The 17,210-nt window shown below is 37.5% G+C and overlaps 1 protein-coding gene across 1 annotated transcript; it reads right to left on the bottom strand.

The window, feature by feature from the left end:
- Window positions 1–8,364: 8,364 nt before the first annotated feature.
- On the bottom strand, window positions 8,365–17,181 carry MZT1 (mitotic spindle organizing protein 1). The gene is made up of 3 exons (XM_027713556.2): window positions 17,082–17,181; window positions 13,476–13,621; window positions 8,365–12,021 (listed from the first exon to the last, which is right to left on the bottom strand). Exons 1-3 carry the CDS (start codon window positions 17,128–17,130, stop codon window positions 11,998–12,000), a joined length of 219 nt encoding a protein of 72 aa, XP_027569357.1. The 5' UTR covers window positions 17,131–17,181; the 3' UTR covers window positions 8,365–11,997.
- Window positions 17,182–17,210: the final 29 nt, after the last annotated feature.

Below are 17,210 nucleotides of genomic sequence, written 5' to 3'. Positions count from 1 at the left end.
TCCAATGGACGACTCTTACTTTCAAGAAACCTTTTAGACAACCAAAGAACATCATAGTCTTGGCCACCCCTTAGGCCATTTGGTTCTTGTGAGGTTTGTAGTCGGAGCACACGTTCAGCTTGTTCATAGGCCAAATCTTTGGACTACTGCAAAGCTTGTGAGAAAATATTTAGCTTGTGATAGTTTTTGGCTATGTTACCATAAGGGAAAAATAAACAAACAACAACAAAGTATATCTTTCAAGACCTTTCTTTACGTAATCTCCTCTAGACAAAAGAATCAACGAGACACTTGCAACAGTGCCATCTGGTGACTCCTGTACAGTCAGCCCTAACAAGAGTATTCATTTTCAACAGCTACAAGTTTGTAACACAAAAGATACCCACAATAATCAGGAATGCCTTAATTCTCATTTTAACCAGTAAAAAAAAAATAGCATTTTCATCCTTGTATACTGTCTGGGGTCAGGGAAGCGCTCTGACTACTTTCTATGGTACAAACGGGAGCTAAAAGAGCAAGACATAATTGTAGAAAATAGAAATATTAAAATATTACATCATATATTAGTATACACATACTATATACTACAATATATATATACTACAGTATACATATACTACAAAGGAGTTAGTTATGTACAGTTAAAGGAAATAGTGGCATTAAGCAAAACTTAAGCAAAAGATCTTCAGTCTAGTGTTCTGTATTTAAAAATCTGGAGAAATAAGATAATTCTTGAATTAGCACTAATATTGTGCCATTCTTTTCAAAGGGAAACTGTGATGACTCAGGTAACTTAAAGCCAGTAAGCATCACAAAAAAGCCAGGAAAAATTAATGGAAAGGCTAATAAGCTGATGTGGGATTCAATTAATACAAAATTAAAGGAATGAATGTAATTAATGATGGTCAACATGGTTTCATAGAAAATAGGTCTTGTTAAATAAAACTTACTTCATTCTTTGATGGGATTATTAATTTGGTTTATAATCAAGTCACCACTCTATCTGTAACTGCACGCTTTTGGACTTTCATGGGAGTTATGACTTTAGAAATCCTGATGGCCTTTTATTTTTTTTAAATGGCTTACTCAATCTCTATAAAAGCTCCTTTCATGGGCTTGAGAAATGGCTAAATCATCCAAAATTCAGTTTCCAAAAGCAAAGACACTGTTGAGACTTGATTTTAATAAGGACAGGACATGTACACAAGAACACGTTGTGGCCATATTGTATAATGAAAGATCACACACAAGCAGTACTACCCATCCTGATTTTAGCAGGGTGCTGCAAGGTTCAGTAGCTGAGCTGAGACTTTGTCATGGATAACCTGGAACTAAATGAAAAAAATTGTTGCTGATACAGTTTGTAGTTCACACAAAAGCTGGCAGAGTGGTAAATGTAAAGACAAGACAGACAGAAAGAGGGATTTTGAACTGTTCAGTGAAGTGGACCAATTCAAATTAAATCCATTTTAATGCAGACATATGAAAAGCTAAACAAATAACAATAAGTCAGACCATCCTTGAAAACCAGAGGACCAAGTTCTGCAAAACGGTAACTCCAGAAAGGACCTAAGGGATTACTGAGGAAGCATAAAGAAAAGGGAATCATGAGTGTGATACTGGAGCAAAACAGTGAATAGGACAGGCCGATCTTATCTCCACACAGCACAGGTGAGATTGCTATCAGACAGAAGGAAAGGGGAAAAAAAACCAAAACCACAGGCTGCAGAGAAGACCAGAATGAGCACTGGAGAGAAAAAGAAAAGTGTTTTACAGAAAGGAAAATCCTTTCAGCTTATCAAAAGGAAGATAGTGTGGTGACTTGATTGTAATAGCTCCCTCAGGAGAAAATCCCACAGACTAAAGGGTTCTTTAGTTAAGAAGGAAAAAGCAGAACAAGCAGCTGTGTACTGAGCTTGAGCCAGATAAATTAAAACAAGAAATAAGGCACACAAAGTTTAATAGTGGAGATGATTAACTATGGAACAAACCAACAAAAGAAGCAGTGGATACACTATCTTTATTAATGTCTTCAACTAAAGAATATATGTCTTGTTGGATATGCTTTATCTAAACACAAGTTATTGAACTCAATAGAGAGGTTGTTGGGTGAAATTCAAAGGCTTGTGAAATACAGGAAGTCAGAGTAGGTGATCTAATGGGAATATTTGCACAGACTAATCTTAGCCTCAGGATACTAGTCTCCTTGGGTTACCTCTTCAGTCAATAGAGAGTTTCCTTTAGAGAGCAATTCAGAATAACTTTAGTGCTCTATTTGCCCCTCTCCACCGAGAGCTTGCCTCTCTCCACTGACTGCAGAGAAAAACAGAGGTTAAAGGATAGTTGAAATAATCTGGGCTTTGTTTTTCTTTTTCCACTAAAATACCACCATCATAAAGTATAAAACTGCAATTTTATTAAATATTTGGAAAAGGGCTTAGTGGGTGAACTGCGGGGAGTAGAAGACTGGGGATGGGGACAGCTCTCTTTTCACTAATTAACCCTTGATAACCTCATCCAACTATGTTGGGAGCTACACCTTGTCTCCAAAAGATTATCATCTATGGAGAGAGGCTGAAGATTAATATGGAAATTCTATCTTATCCCCTTAAATATCCTGCTTTAGGAAATCTCCATCCTACCTCCATTCCCCTCTTATTTTGGAGACCACAGAGAAACAAGAGATTCAGAAACATATTTAGTGGGTAGAAATGAGCTCCTGGACAGAGGGCAGGTAGGAGTATTCATCCCGCCTCTACCTTCTATTTTCACTACTGGAAACAGCAAGAGTTATTTTAATTCTTATGTAATCCACCAGATCTAATAAATGTGACTATTTATTTGGTATTTATTTTAAACTGTGATGCCTACTATGGTACTCATACATCCATTGGTATATCCTTACGAGGGGAGGTATATCTTCCTATGTTACAGTTAGTCTATGTGCCACCCTTACTTTGATTGTGCCTTCTTGTCTTAAACACTGCAGATTGCTGACTAACTGCCAGGATGTACATAATATGAAAAGAGAAAAGCTAAAGTGGTTACTAACTACAAAGGGTGACAAAACTTCCTTCGGTGCAGTTTCTAAGACAGTTTGTGTAAATTTTATTGCTGTGAATGAAAGGAAAAAGACACCACTACAGATTTGCTATACAGAAAATTGTCTTTGCTGTGGCCATTTTACTACTGGTATATTCCATCTTAGTAAAATTTAAATGCATAAAATACAAAATGTTAAGTGCTTAAACCTCAGTTCTCTCTTTTGTGAGCCAAAATCTTGCAATCGGTAGCACATATTTTTATTCTTCCTTCTAGTTTTAAAATGCTTTAAAAATAAATCAAAAGGTTAAATTGCAACAATCCTTCATTAAACTGGAAATTGATCCTAAAATACTATTTATTAGAATCCATGCAAAACTAACAGAGGGATATTTTACAGCGCTGCAGCAGTGGTTGCAAATCTTTGCCTGCCATCTAGTGGAATATGCAACAGTTTCCAGTAATGTTTCTATTTATTCTCTTATTTTGTGTTTTGCAAATATTGGAAGTGCATTAAAAAAAATTACTGAAGTAAACATGAAAAGCATGATAGCAGTACCCTCTTCATAAAATTATTAAGCAACAAACTCTAATTGCTGTGCAGACAAAAGAGTAATTTTTGTGGATACCAGGTTCTGTGACACAAATCGGGTTCTGTCAGCTGATTATCCCAGAAGCTGGGATAAAATAAGACAAGCTGAAAATAAGGTAAAGCGCTGCCCAAAATTTTTTTCCTACAGATTTTTTGCTAAACCTACAAACAGATGCCAAATGTGACTTGGACACATCCCAGGACAGTAATAACAAAAAGCAAATAAAAGATGTATTTTAGACGAATGAAGAATATCTCTGATACTTATGGGATCTCTCTCCATACAACACTAGCATACATATGCCAATGCATTGGATACTTACACTGCACACTATAACATAAATAAAGAAGTTTGTGCACTAGGACACAGAGCAGATTCAGGCACGCAGGATATTGCACAACTCCAGTTTCTCTGACAATTGTACACATATTAGGACTAATCAAAGTAATTCTATCAAAATAGAATTTTGATAGAAGAGAAAAAGCACTCACCAAGAAAACTATTATTGAATACTCCCTGATTATCTTGGGGAAATATTGTAGAAATTACTCCCTCTAATAAGAGAATTAAAATTGAAGGGAGAGGAAAATGGTGAATTGTGGCAGATGTAGTTGGCAGAAGACCAAGCTCACAGTAAATGGGAGCACAAGACATAGAACAACAAATTACAACACTATACTGAATGAAAATCTCTGGAGTTTTAGTAAAATAGTTTTCTTTTTTACTTTAATTATTGTTATTTTTTAGTATTTATATGAAGGAAAACAAGCTATTCTAACTACACTGTCGGGCCATGTGAAAGCTAAAGGATTTGCCCAAACAAAATCATGTCTTTGTCCTCCATCCAGTCACAGTTAAGATGAACAATGACCACATCCTCTGTTGGTTTATGTGCTGTATTGCTATTCTCACTAACTTCTGTAAAACTTCACAGACTGCAAGTAAACGCTGAGTTTGGCCCAACATGTCTAAAAATGCATGGCTGCTGTAAAGTCATCTAATCAGATCAAACAGGCAGCCACAGATTGATAGAACCTGAGGGAATGGCCTGAGGTGTCAGGGAAGGTTTAGGTTAGATATGAGAAAAAGTTTCTTCACCCAGAGGGTGGTTGGGTGCTGGAACAGGCTCCTCAGGGAAGTGGTCACAGCACCAAGCTGACAGAGTTCAAGAAGCATTTAGGTGATACTCTCAGGCACATGGTGTGACTCTTGGGGATAATCCTGTGCAGGGTCAGGAGTTGGACTCAATGATCCTTGCGGGTCCCTTCCAACTCAGCATGTTCTGTGATTCTATGACAAAGAGTGGCAGCTTTATTACTAGTATCATGCTTAAGAGTAAAATGCATAGCTGAAAATACCATGCTAAAAATGTAGGCCAGATTATCAGTCTGCATATGTGCCAGTTATTTTTCTGCCTTCAATATGAGCGCAATCAGCACAGCACATAGGAGTGCGTGTACCTTGATGAGTTGTTCCTATGCCTGAGACTGGTTTTACTTGAACAGTGAAGCTAAACAGAACACTTACTTTCAAATTAGAAAAGCACTTGCTCTGAGAAAAGCCTGTTTTACTTCAGTCCGTATTTCTTTATATACAATATCCTATACAATTCAACTTGTACCCTGAATTCTCCCTAAGAGAATAGCGAGGCTCCTCTTTGTATGTCCTAGGAAATGATTGTTCAGATACTTTTGTTTGTATCTTTACTTCAAAATAACCACCTGCTGCTTACAATAAGCTTTGAGTTCAACGCGAGGTCACTGGTCACAAGAATTATTTTTATATTTTTCTGTCCTTCATTAGCTGTCCTCTCCCAAAATTATAATACATTCTCTTCACAATCATATGCCCCTATAAACTGGCTTGAGAACCAAACCAGGGTATGTAACAAGCAGCTTTCCAAGCAGGCAAGATGAAACATCATGAGGAGCTTTCCTGGTAGCCCAGAAAAGAGGTACAAAGTGAGAGCTGATGATTCAGTTCCTTGAAGTTGCACCCTCACAAGTTATGCCAACAGGCAGTGATGGCTGAAGGGGTTGGTGAACCTGTCTTACCAGTGCCAGCTTCAATGCCAAATGCCAAGGCAATGTGACATCCTAAGTCTCTCTTTCCTGTATCTCCTGTCCATTAAATAGGAAGATAACGGTTGGTATCTTCAAACATACCAATTTTGGATGTAGTGTACAAATAAAATAATCATAATACATTCAAGATGGGATGTCCCTCACCCTCCTGAGGCCTCCTTCCCTACCAAGGGTTCCTCCCGGCTGTCCCTAAGGGTTCCTTAGGGAACTACAGTATGGCTGGGCACCACCTCCTCCACTCCTTCATTTTCTATCTCCTTCACTGAAAGTTAAATGTGAGTGTTAAACTTCCACTTGCCTACATAATGACACCACTGAGCTCTTTCAGAGATCCATTTTCATGAGCTGGTCTCTCCTTACATGTAAAAATTGGAGGTAAGAAACTATTTATAAAGTGATAATAAAATGCCTAGACTTAATACATTCCAGACTTCCAGTTCAGATAATTAATAGTTGTGGTGTTTGGTTTTTTTGATCGGGTAATGTTTAAATATCTCAGAAAGCAGGCTTCCATTTATCTCACTGACAGAAACATCACTGATATTCATCCTAAATATTCCTAATTTTCTTCACATTACTTTTACTTAGAGCTGTTCCACATTGCCCTTCATTGACTCTGCAGTCAGAGAGAACTGCTACAGCCAGTGTTCCTGACACCCTTTAGAGAGGTATTGTAGACTTTGCACAAGAAGCTGAATTTAAGCATGTCTTTTAGAACTATTGATTTTAACAACATCAAGCAGTAGCCACTTCGCAATGTCAAAGTTTACTTACCTTCACTCCTGGGAAGTTGTGCCATATTTTTAAGGTAATGGATCTGGTATGTTTTCCCTGTCAGGTTAAAAAGATGTAGCCACAAGACTTCCTTTATGTTCAAGGCCATAACTAGGGTCATTATGTCTCTTCTCAACTTCTCTTTGAGAACCTGCACACTCCTAAGTTCTTTGAGAACTCATCAGGCTTGCTCTTCAGTTCTAAAACAGCTTTATGGCTTCATTTAAGTTATCCTTGTACTTTCTTGCAGTATAAACAGTGGGTCTAGAAGCAGTGAACAGGACTATGGTTTTACTTCACTATCTCTACTTGATAAACCTATTTCCTATATATAACAGGAACCATTTCCACAACTTCACAAAAACCTCACAGTAAAGTAGCTGTTCAGAATGCTTCAAAAATCCTTCTCAAATTACCATTTTTCAAGTACTGAGATTTTGGTTTTAACATTTTTTAAAGCTTTTTTTTCAAATCTCAATCCCAAGGTCACATGACACCAAAACAACACAGTACATTTGTGTTTTTACTGAACGATGTCAACGGTGTTTGAAGTGAAAATTGTCCTGCAAGAACTGGAACATACATCATCACAGAATCACAGAATCATAAAGGTTGGAAAAGACCTTTAAGACGATGAAGTCCAACCATCAACCCAGCAGCACCACCACATTCACCACTAAACAATGTCCTGAAGTGCCATATCCACCCTTTTTGTGAACACTTCCAGGAATGGTAACTTCCCCGGGCACTCTGTTCCAATGCTTTACAGCCCTTTCTGTAAAGAAATTTATCCTAACACCTAATCTAAACCACCCCTGGCACAACTTGAGGCCATTTCCTCTCCTCCTGTCTCTTTGTTACCTGACTTTTTTTGTCTTTCATTCTTTGCTGATGAAATCTCAAGTTCACCAGTCGGATGTTTGCTACTGCTGATGCTAGATGACTGGTCTGCAATTCTGTTCTTGCTCTTGCACTTTTAAATGTTGAAATTACTTTGACATTCTTTGAAATACTGTTTCCAAACTTTTTAATTAAAAAGTAGTATTTGTGGCTTAAAGAGTTGAATCCCTAATACTAAAGCCATGCCTACATCCCTAGCTCAGATCAAACAGAGTAATATAAAGCTCCACTGCTCAGCATTAGATCTCTTTAAAGCAGGTTGTCTACAGCCATACTAACTACCACCTTGTCACATGGGTCACTGCTGATTCTTAGGTTATTGTAATTTTTTTTGCCTTTTCTTTTAAAGTATATCAAATAATAAGGACTGAAGCATTTCTACAGCATGAAACTACAAGCATGTAAAAGCAGATTACTGTGTTTGAAGGTGAAGTGTTGGGGAAGAACAGGACCTGGTACACAGCCTGCTGGGAGCACTCCCTGGAGTAAAGTGTGAAACAGTAACAGCATACAAGTTAAACTCTGAAAGAACTAGTCATTTGAATAAAAAAGTGAGTCTAGGACTGAACCAGTATTTACTTACCCAGAGAACAGCAGGCGGGAAAGAACATTAGCTAACATATATATACACCTTTCATGCATACAGACCTATTAGGGCAAGTGTCTTGGCCTAATCACCATTCAGCTTTTTTTTTGTTAAAACATTTTTTTTTAGTTAACACGATTTTCTATGAAAAACTCTCTAATGTTACAATGGAGACTTCAGGATCATATGTTTATCTTCTTTTCTAGTACTAGCAATCTCATGCGAAGTTATTTTCTTACTTAAGTTTGTATTTCTAAAATGTAAAATTACAAATGTCAGCAATCCATGCTCTCTGCATGACTGGATTCACAGCTGTGTTTAAGTTCTCAGAGCTTTGCTATATGTGACACTAAAGATACTTAGTGTAAGAATGAGAAACTGTAAGTGGTAGGCAGGACTGCATTTTATTCACAATCACTGAAAAGGAATGAGAATAAACAGTCAACTCCTGCCCTAGGTCACCAGTGGTCCTTTGGAGGGTCTTCGCTGGGTTGTGTGCTGCATGACTTAACCTCAAAAAAGGGACAAAGCAACAAAATTTCCCAATTATAAAGTTAGTGAGGGTAGCAAGACTACTAGCAAACTGTGATGAACCGTAGAAACACATGTAAGACTGATTAGGAAAGAAAATGGCCCGTGCATTTCAGCATAGACAAAAAATTATACACATGGAGATAAACCACTGTAGTTTCACATATGAAAAAATAGCCTCTGAGCTTAACATTCCACTCAAGAGTGTTAACAATAGATAATGCCATGGAAAGAGCATAACATTTGGTTCATATTAAAAAAGCAAGTCAAATATCAGGAATTACTAGGAAAGGAATAAAGAACAAGAAAGTAAACAAACAGGCCAGTACTCAACTGCATGGCTAATGTTGCATGCAGTTTTGGTTCCCTTCTCAGAAAATAATATGAGATCCAGAAAAGTTTCAAAGGACAGTAAATACAGAAGCTATTCTATGCCTTTGGTCACCCAAGAAGTATTTTAGCTAATGCATTTCAGTTCAGAAGGGGAAATTTAAAAGTGACTGTAATATATCTGGAGAACATTGACTGGCACAGGCATGGTAGATACAAGTTTACTATGCAGGGCATATTAAATTAAGCTAGTTCAAAATAAACAAGAAGCGGTAATTCCTTAGGCAACAGACATAAATTGATAAGGGCTGCTGTTATTCAGGAAGCATATACAGTCCAAAGGAAACTGGACAAGTACTGGAAAACTGAGCACTGAGAGTTACTAGATAGACAAACCATACGATGTTCAGGAAAGCCCGGAAAAGAAGACACTTAGAAGCTAGAACACAGAAGAAAAATAACCAAATGTGCTTCTATTGTTCTTACCCTTTCTCAGGCAGCTGCTTTTGACTACAAAAGAAGCTATTGTGTTAGAAAAAAACCAACTTTGGTCAGGACCTGTATAGCTATTCCTATGTTTATCTTCAAGAGTTTCAGGAACATATAAGTAAGGAGTACAGAGAAAAAGCACGTGCTGTTTGCTTGGCTCCTTAGTTAAACGTAGTAGAAGGTGGTGCGTGTTAGAAATACAGAAAAGACTTCTCAGTCATCAGTGCTAAGTCTGAGCATTCATGTTCACATAATGGGGATGCTATTAAATGACAGACTTACCTTACAGCAGTAAATATTTCCAATATGAAACTTCCTACTAGAGGGATTTTCTTTATTTCTTACCAGGAAGAAGAAATAAACACATACTGTATTTTTTCTGGATGGTACCCCAAACCAAAAGCCAGCAGGAGTTCCCTTACACCAGTTTTGAGAAACAACATGTTCTCCCTTAAGTATATTAATTAATATTAAGTAACCAATATTACCATTTACTTCCATGTAATAATAGCAATAATGCATTTTTAGTTTTATAGACATCAAATTGAGGTTTCAAATGTCAAAGACATGCCCTGCTTCTATAATTCTGCACGACAAATGGTCCACCAGAAAGTGTCTAAATGCATAAAAACTCTAAGCCTACTGATGGCAAAATGGTAGATGCAATTTATTGGACAGATCAAGAATTATATATATAATTTGTATAACTATATATCTTCTCATATTGCAATTGCAAGCTCTTTTTAAGCATTTCAAAGACATAGAACCCAAATCAAAACAAGCTAACAAGCTAGAAAACCCCCTGGAAATACATAAATGCAAAGTAGTCAATAGAGTGGCATTCAAGGGAAGTCATGACAACTTCCTGAATTACTCAAAGATCTGGCAATGGAGGAAAAGGAGATGCACCAGAAGTGCATTTCCTGATGCATCCTAATAAAATGTCATTATTATTTTAGGCACATTTGCTATAGTTTACTTAAAACTTTCAGGGTTTAAGTTACACAGGGTAATCTCACAGATTTAGATGTGCCTCCTGAGAACAACAAGAACGCTCCACACGTCTTTTCTCTTTTTTGACATGTAGCCCTGAGTTTAGAGAAAATTAAGTAAAGAGCTAATTGCTAATTTGTGCTGATCTGACCTGGTGTCTTCATGATGTTTTACTGACTTTTCAGATTTCCTAAGAGAACTTCATTGTTGATATATTTTTATACTAAGGATATCTTACTGTTTAAAAAAAAAAAAATTACACCCAATATTCAAGTCATGAACACTTAAAACCCTTTGTAAATTGGTGCTGTGAGTGTGAAAAATGACACATATATTTATAAGTTCCCCAGCTTGGTTATCCAGAAGTTTTTATAGCATTCTCTTGCAATGATTTTTGGGACACTCTAACTGGAAATAAAGGTAAGTGATTCAGTGTAATATAAATATTTTTCTATTCTCCCTACCAGCAATTTGAAGTATTTAGCCTCGTTGATTGCTTTTTGTAGAGCTATGACCTAGAGTGCATATGCTGTAAACTCTCAGAGTAGAAAGAACTTTTTATCTCTGCACAAATATAACTTTTGGCTTAACAAAGATTCCAGGTTCATTTCCAAATGTGCTTCACTCTATTAACCCTGGAGTTCCTTTAGGTCCCATTAGCACCACACCTTGAAACTAGGACAACCAAAATCAAAAAAGCTAAAAAAAAAAAAAAAAAGCTTAAAAGCCACAGGTGAAGAATACAAAAGAAACTACTTTCTTACAAAGTAGAATTTCTGGACGAAAGGATATTTACTGGAAATTAAGACTTCTTCTGGCACCAGTGAAGATTTCTAGTTCTAAATGAGAAGACATTTCTACACCAACTGACTGTTTAAGTCTCATTGATACCCATGAACCAAATCTGATGCTTCTCATTTATGCTTTGACTAAGAAATAACAGACAGACTTAATATTTTTAGATCCAGTAGTTGGAACAAATGTAACAAATGTAGCATTTAATCTCCATAAAACATCCCACGTCACCTAGAATTTAAATTTACATACATTTCTGCATGGATAACTGAAGTACCTTTATTACCTAAGTGAAACACTTTTCCCAGCAATTTGAATCAAAATCAAAAGGACAATTCATTACCTATATTATCAAAAATGCTTTACTTCTTATTTTCAAATTGATACTTAAATCACTGGCCTTGCTCTAATTAAAATAAAGTCAGTCTGGGCTTCATTCCTCTATGGTCCATAAAGCAAGGCTAAAATTGTACACGTAGTTTTTCATCAAAGCAAGAGATAAAACCCAGGATATACTAGCACTTCCAAAGGATGCATTAACAAAGCTGCATTCATTATAACAATATGCATTGATACGTGCTAGTAAATTCAACAGACGTACAGTATCTGGCATGATTTTAAAAGTATTGGATGCCAAAGAATAGCAATTGCACTATATTCACAAACAGTTCACAAAAATACCATGTAATGATATTACTGGTGAACTTATTAAAAAATTTTTCAAAGCTATTATATGCACCATTCTTTTGAATAATATTACAGAAATATTCTGAAACCTTTGCATACACACTTATTTCATTTTTGTCTGAATAGTGGCAATCTTCAGAGCTCCTGTTAAGTTTATCTTGGCATTCTTCTCATGCAGAAATCTTTGCCCATATTAGCCTGTCATATTTTCAGCAGCCTAGAAGCAGAAAAAACATTTATTGCAAGTCACCAAAAGAGACATCATATAGATTAAATTTAATCTTTTCTTGTAACTGTTTTAATTTTCCTAGACCTAAAAAAAAACCCCAAACAAACCAAACCTAAAAATTAAGAACTACTTATGAACATTTCTCTAATGAACACTCTTTTTAAAAAAAAATAATGCTGTCGACTGCCATTATCCTTTTCTAAAATAGCCATTCCTGTTTGCTTGTGTTAAATTTTATGTCCTGTATCTGAGCAACTTGTATCCTGTACATTTTACCCTAATGCTTTCAAGGAGTGCTCAAATGCATATGTTTACCTCTGGAGTTTACTACTTGATATAATTTGTGGTAATTATTATTCTCACTCATACAGATAAGCTATTGACACAAAACTTAGAAGAATTACACTAACTATAACCGTATAAATCACACTGCCAATTATTTCATTAAGAATATTAGTATTTTTTATTACTGAATAACTCAACCCAACCAACAAGGCACATTGTCGAAGACTGACATTGGAAGATTTTAGCCAGTTATGGGACAAACAGTCAAAAGATAGCAAAAGGAATGATACATCAGTAAAAGCAAATGAAAAAGTAAAGCAGCCCTCAATTACTGAAATATGCATAGTTAAATTCATATGTATGCATGCCTTTAAGTACAAATATAAAATATGCATGAGCATAGAAAAATGTTAAGTTAAAAATAAAGTATGCAGTCTTCTAGAATAGAAGCAAGATACAGGTTTCCCCTCCACCTCCCAGAAATAAACAAGTAGACGATCCACTAGAAAACAATCGTGATTGTGATGTTTAGGTGGACCATAAAGAATGAAAATCCTTTAAAAGTCAAGTGAGGATTTGTTTTTAAACCATTGTTACCCTCCACTAGTTAAACAGGAGGTAAATGCTAACATATGAAAAGCCCTATATAAACACACATCATGAAATCCCCTCTTGCTGGTCTTTGGAAAGGTTCAAAGCACAGGTTAATGTGGTGAAAGAAATATGTGAAGATTACACTACCAAGCTGCATGTACCCATTTACAAGTACTGCTGCATACTGTTAAGTCTGAGGTTATAGAAATGAGGTCATATTGGTTAAAGGAGAAAGGAGCAATCTATTTGTGATATGATGCAGATAAGGGGGAAAATAGTGACTACAAATGCCCAGAATAAAAATCTGTGGGTTTTGGTTGTGGTTTTTTTTTTTTTTTATATTTTCCCCTTCAAAAGAGTTAATCTAACTATTTTATTTGTACCATTTCTAGCATCATGTTTAATTCAGTTGTATTCATTGCCTTTTCCATGGAACAGTTAATTTCCTTGATTTAAACATGAATCATATCTTAAAGTACAATTTACAAACTGAAGTATAGCAAGTTGCACATACATCCAACTCTTAAAAACAAATTTATAGGCTTTTTAAACAAAAGCATTACCTTTAGAGCTTCTGTAGCCTTGCGTAGTTCTTTAATAACAGATGACAATGCTTCTGGATTTATCCCTTGTTCACAAAGCCGCACACAAATAGACAATGTCTCCATATCCAAGCCAGTGTTTAATATTCTTGAAATCTCAAACAGAACTGCAACAGAAAAAAATAAAAGCACTTCGGTCCCTACAGACTATGAAATTTCAATTATCAAAATCCTTATTCATCAACATTTAACTTCTACAGTAGAGTGTGAACATGGCAGCTGTCCATTGCAGTCTGAACTTCAACAACAGCATTCATGTTCAGCTTTCCAGCACAAGCTAAAAGCTACGGTTTCCAACATAAACACCATGCTTTTCAGGTTCAGGAAACTTATTACTGGATAACAGGTTTTGAAAAGGTAAAAAAAAAATAAGTGAAGAATTCAACAATTAACATGCTCCCCAATTATGTAAAAGGTAGGCTATAAAAATACTGTACTTTAGAACTCCAGATACTGATGATGCCCTGCTGAAATGGCCTGGGAAGCACATTGTTAAAGCTTTTATAGAGAACATCAGCAGTTTTCTAGCCACCTTCTTCCACAACTAAACCTGACTTTAGGTCTAACATTAACACAAGTTTAATGATAAGCAATATTATTCAATTTTTATGTGTCCTGAATCACGAGCAGCACCACATGTCAGTATGAGACCTTCCGGAGAAGGAGATTCCAGTCAGTTTTGTTAAAAAATAGGTATCTCTCTTGCTCCTTCCTAAGTTTCTCTGGAAGGTCCCTTTTCTTTGATTCTCATAAACAGTTTGTCCCAGATGCAACAGAACAACTCACTGAGATTTTACTTCTGGTTTCTACAGTTACCGCCATCCTGAAGCTAAGCTCCAATATGGATTAATTTTGTACAGGTGTTACTCACACAGTTTATGTAACCAAACCTCCCCCAAGCTAGGGAAAAGTGAAGTACAAGGTCTTTCTCACCACATAAAAGCATCATGGCAAGTGACTACTGTCCACTTGACAACTATGAAAATATTACAGTGACATCCTGCAGCACACCCTCAGAGTCACACTTACCCAAGACATTAACAACCTAATGTATCCAGTCAGTTCCATTGAAGCCACAGGGAAAAAAAATCTCTACATGTGAAAATATTCTTGAAGCCCACACAGGTAGGTTGGATTAAGAATATGAACAAGTGTAAGACATGAAAGCAGTCTGTCAGTCTAAAGTCCTATCTACAAGCCAGGAGGAGGAGAGCTTTTATCCTTCTCCACCTCAAGACATTCTTTTTCATGCTGGCTTGAAAACAAACCATTCCAAACACATTATACATGCATGCCCTGTCCATACCAAAGCACCTTCAACTAACAAACTGATGCAGTTGCAATAAAATGACATTGAATGTTCAAGAGCTACAGAACTAAGAAGGACTGAAAACTTCCCAGAAAGAAACAAGTCTTCCTTTTTTTAACCATTTAAAATCTATCAAAAATTTTACTAAGCATGTGACATATTTGAAGGCAGAGCAGTAAATATAACTGAAGATAAGTTCCAATTTCTATGTCAGCAAGAACTGTGGTCACTAGTTGGGGCAGTGTCTTTGGCAGAGAGATGTAGCAGTTTCTCCACAATTTTTACATGGGGAGCCTGGGCTCCTAAATCTGAAGATCAGTGCACTTTCCATATCTGTTCTCAAAAGCCTTTCTTTGTCTTTAAATCCACATGTCATCCCTCCTGCCCAAAACATTCCGGCATAAATGGAGAGAATGGTTGTTATAAGTAAAACTAGGAAATTTGCTGTTCAAAAGAGTTAATAATGTTGTTGTATCCTACTAACCATATTGTTAAGAGTCATAAGTGATTTAATTGTGAAATCTCTAACCACGAGTTTGTTAACACAACGCAGAATGACTTGGTATTTTAAAGATGTTTGTTATAAGCATATTAATAGGGACTAATATGGAGGACAAGCCACGAGGAGTCCTATGATTAGATGACATCAACCGATGGAAAATTCCAGGACCACGGCCACATAGAGACTAAGGACTTTGATGTTATTGGTGGAAGCCCCTCGGCAACGGCGGAGACCCGCGAACGGAGGAGCCAACCTTGGACTAGCCCGCGAAAGAGGAACCAGACAGAGGATAGCCCGCGAAAGTCTCACCAATAGACTATGGACATGACTTAGGGGGGTGGGGACCAACGAGGGTTATAATTGCCGCTGTTTCGGTTCCCCATTTTGCGGACTGTGGTGGAGCAAGGGTTTCCCCCGGTCGCCCGGCTAGCCGCTTTTGCTTGTTAGCATTAATAAACCTGTTTTTACCTTGCAACCTAAATTTTAGCCTCATTTATCCATCACAATGGTTGTCAAGAACTTAAACTCTCTGTCCTTCCCAAACGAATCTCTCTTCATCTGCACAAGTTAGTCTTAACCTCTTGCAGCATCAGAGGAGCCATAATTCTGCTAGTCCTGCCTTGCCTCCAGCAGCAGGTCAGAGAGTGAAGATCAGTGGCTGAAATGATAATTTTTACACCAGCTCGACTGGTGAAAGTCTTTGCTAAGAAACCCTTATGTAACTTCAAGAGAAGGGAAGATCCTGAGAAAATAACAAATGTAAAGCAACACCCCCCCAGATGTTCTCCTTAGCCTCTATGCCCTCCAGGGCATTTCCAGAGAAAGTCTTTACATTTAAGAACCCTCAGGGGATTTCTTGGCAGCTTTCCACTCTGCATATAAGGCTTTGGCATAGGCATTTCAAAGAATTCCAGAGTTTCACACTACGCTAAGAAACAACTCCAGGATGTACCAGCTTTAATTCCTCATAGTGAGGCCAGAAGAGTAAGTGAACACCTGACCTTTACTCACCTGCTCACGTTTCTTAGCTTATAAATCTCCAAAATATTTCCCAGCTCTCCCAGTGCCACTACTCCCACGTTTCTCATCCCATAACAGTTTTGGTTTTTTTTTTGTTTTTTTTTTTTTTTGTCAGAAACTATTCTAATTCTGTAACACTGACTACTGTTCTCAAAGCTTTTTCACTACATTGTTTGGTTTTGTTTCTTTGTTTGTTTTATTTAGTTTACTTCTGTTTTCTGACTTGAGCCATCTAGGAGAACGAGGGTTCAGATCAGTTCAGGTACTGGCAGGGTTGGTCCTGCCTTTCCTTTCCACACACTTCGTTTCCCCCGGCTTAAATCCAAGACGCACAGAGCCAGGTAGCATAATCTGCGTTATCCGGTGCAAATAACGAGAAAGTAAAGTAAATATATACGTATATTTATAAACACTAAAACCCAATAGTATTCTCTATCAAGTACTTAGCTATCTAAAGATCCCCAAGAAAAGCCACTCGACGTCTAAATTCACTCGCACTACGCGGGTGTTTAAAGCGTTTCACACACTATGAATAACACGAAGCAAAAAAGACATTACTACGCGCTGCATCTCCCAGCAGCCGCAACCCGCATCCCTCTTCCCAGGAGAGGCGCCCGAGGCGTTCGCTTTCTCCTCCATCCTGACTAGGCGGAACCGAAGCTCTGGAGCTGCTTCTTAGCGTTGTTTCTTGGCCACCGCCTCGTGCGCGTCCCCCTCCCCGCCTTCTGTCACGTACCGTCCATGGTCTCCCGGACCGCGTTCAGGCTGGCGGCGTTGCTCGCCATGGCGACCCCGCACCGCCCTCACATCCCCTCCCCCGGAACCGGAATGCGCCCCAGCTCCGGCCCCACGTGAGACCCCACCG

Source organism: Pipra filicauda, unplaced genomic scaffold, assembly GCF_003945595.2.
Source record: "Pipra filicauda isolate LSUMZ 115617 unplaced genomic scaffold, ASM394559v2 scaffold39_size4671491_pilon, whole genome shotgun sequence".
NCBI lineage: Eukaryota > Metazoa > Chordata > Aves > Passeriformes > Pipridae > Pipra > Pipra filicauda.
This window is presented reverse-complemented; position numbering and strand designations above follow the sequence as displayed.

Excerpts from the sequence above, each read along its gene's own strand:
- MZT1 (XM_027713556.2), bottom strand. The coding sequence starts at position 17,130 with ATGGCGAGCAACGCCGCCAGCCTGAACGCGGTCCGGGAGACCATGGAC. Across the intron at positions 13,622-17,081 it reads GGTCCGGGAGACCATGGACG|TTCTGTTTGAGATTTCAAGA; the intron begins GTACGTGACAGA and ends TTTCTGTTGCAG. Across the intron at positions 12,022-13,475 it reads AGGCTACAGAAGCTCTAAAG|GCTGCTGAAAATATGACAGG; the intron begins GTAATGCTTTTG and ends TTCTGCTTCTAG.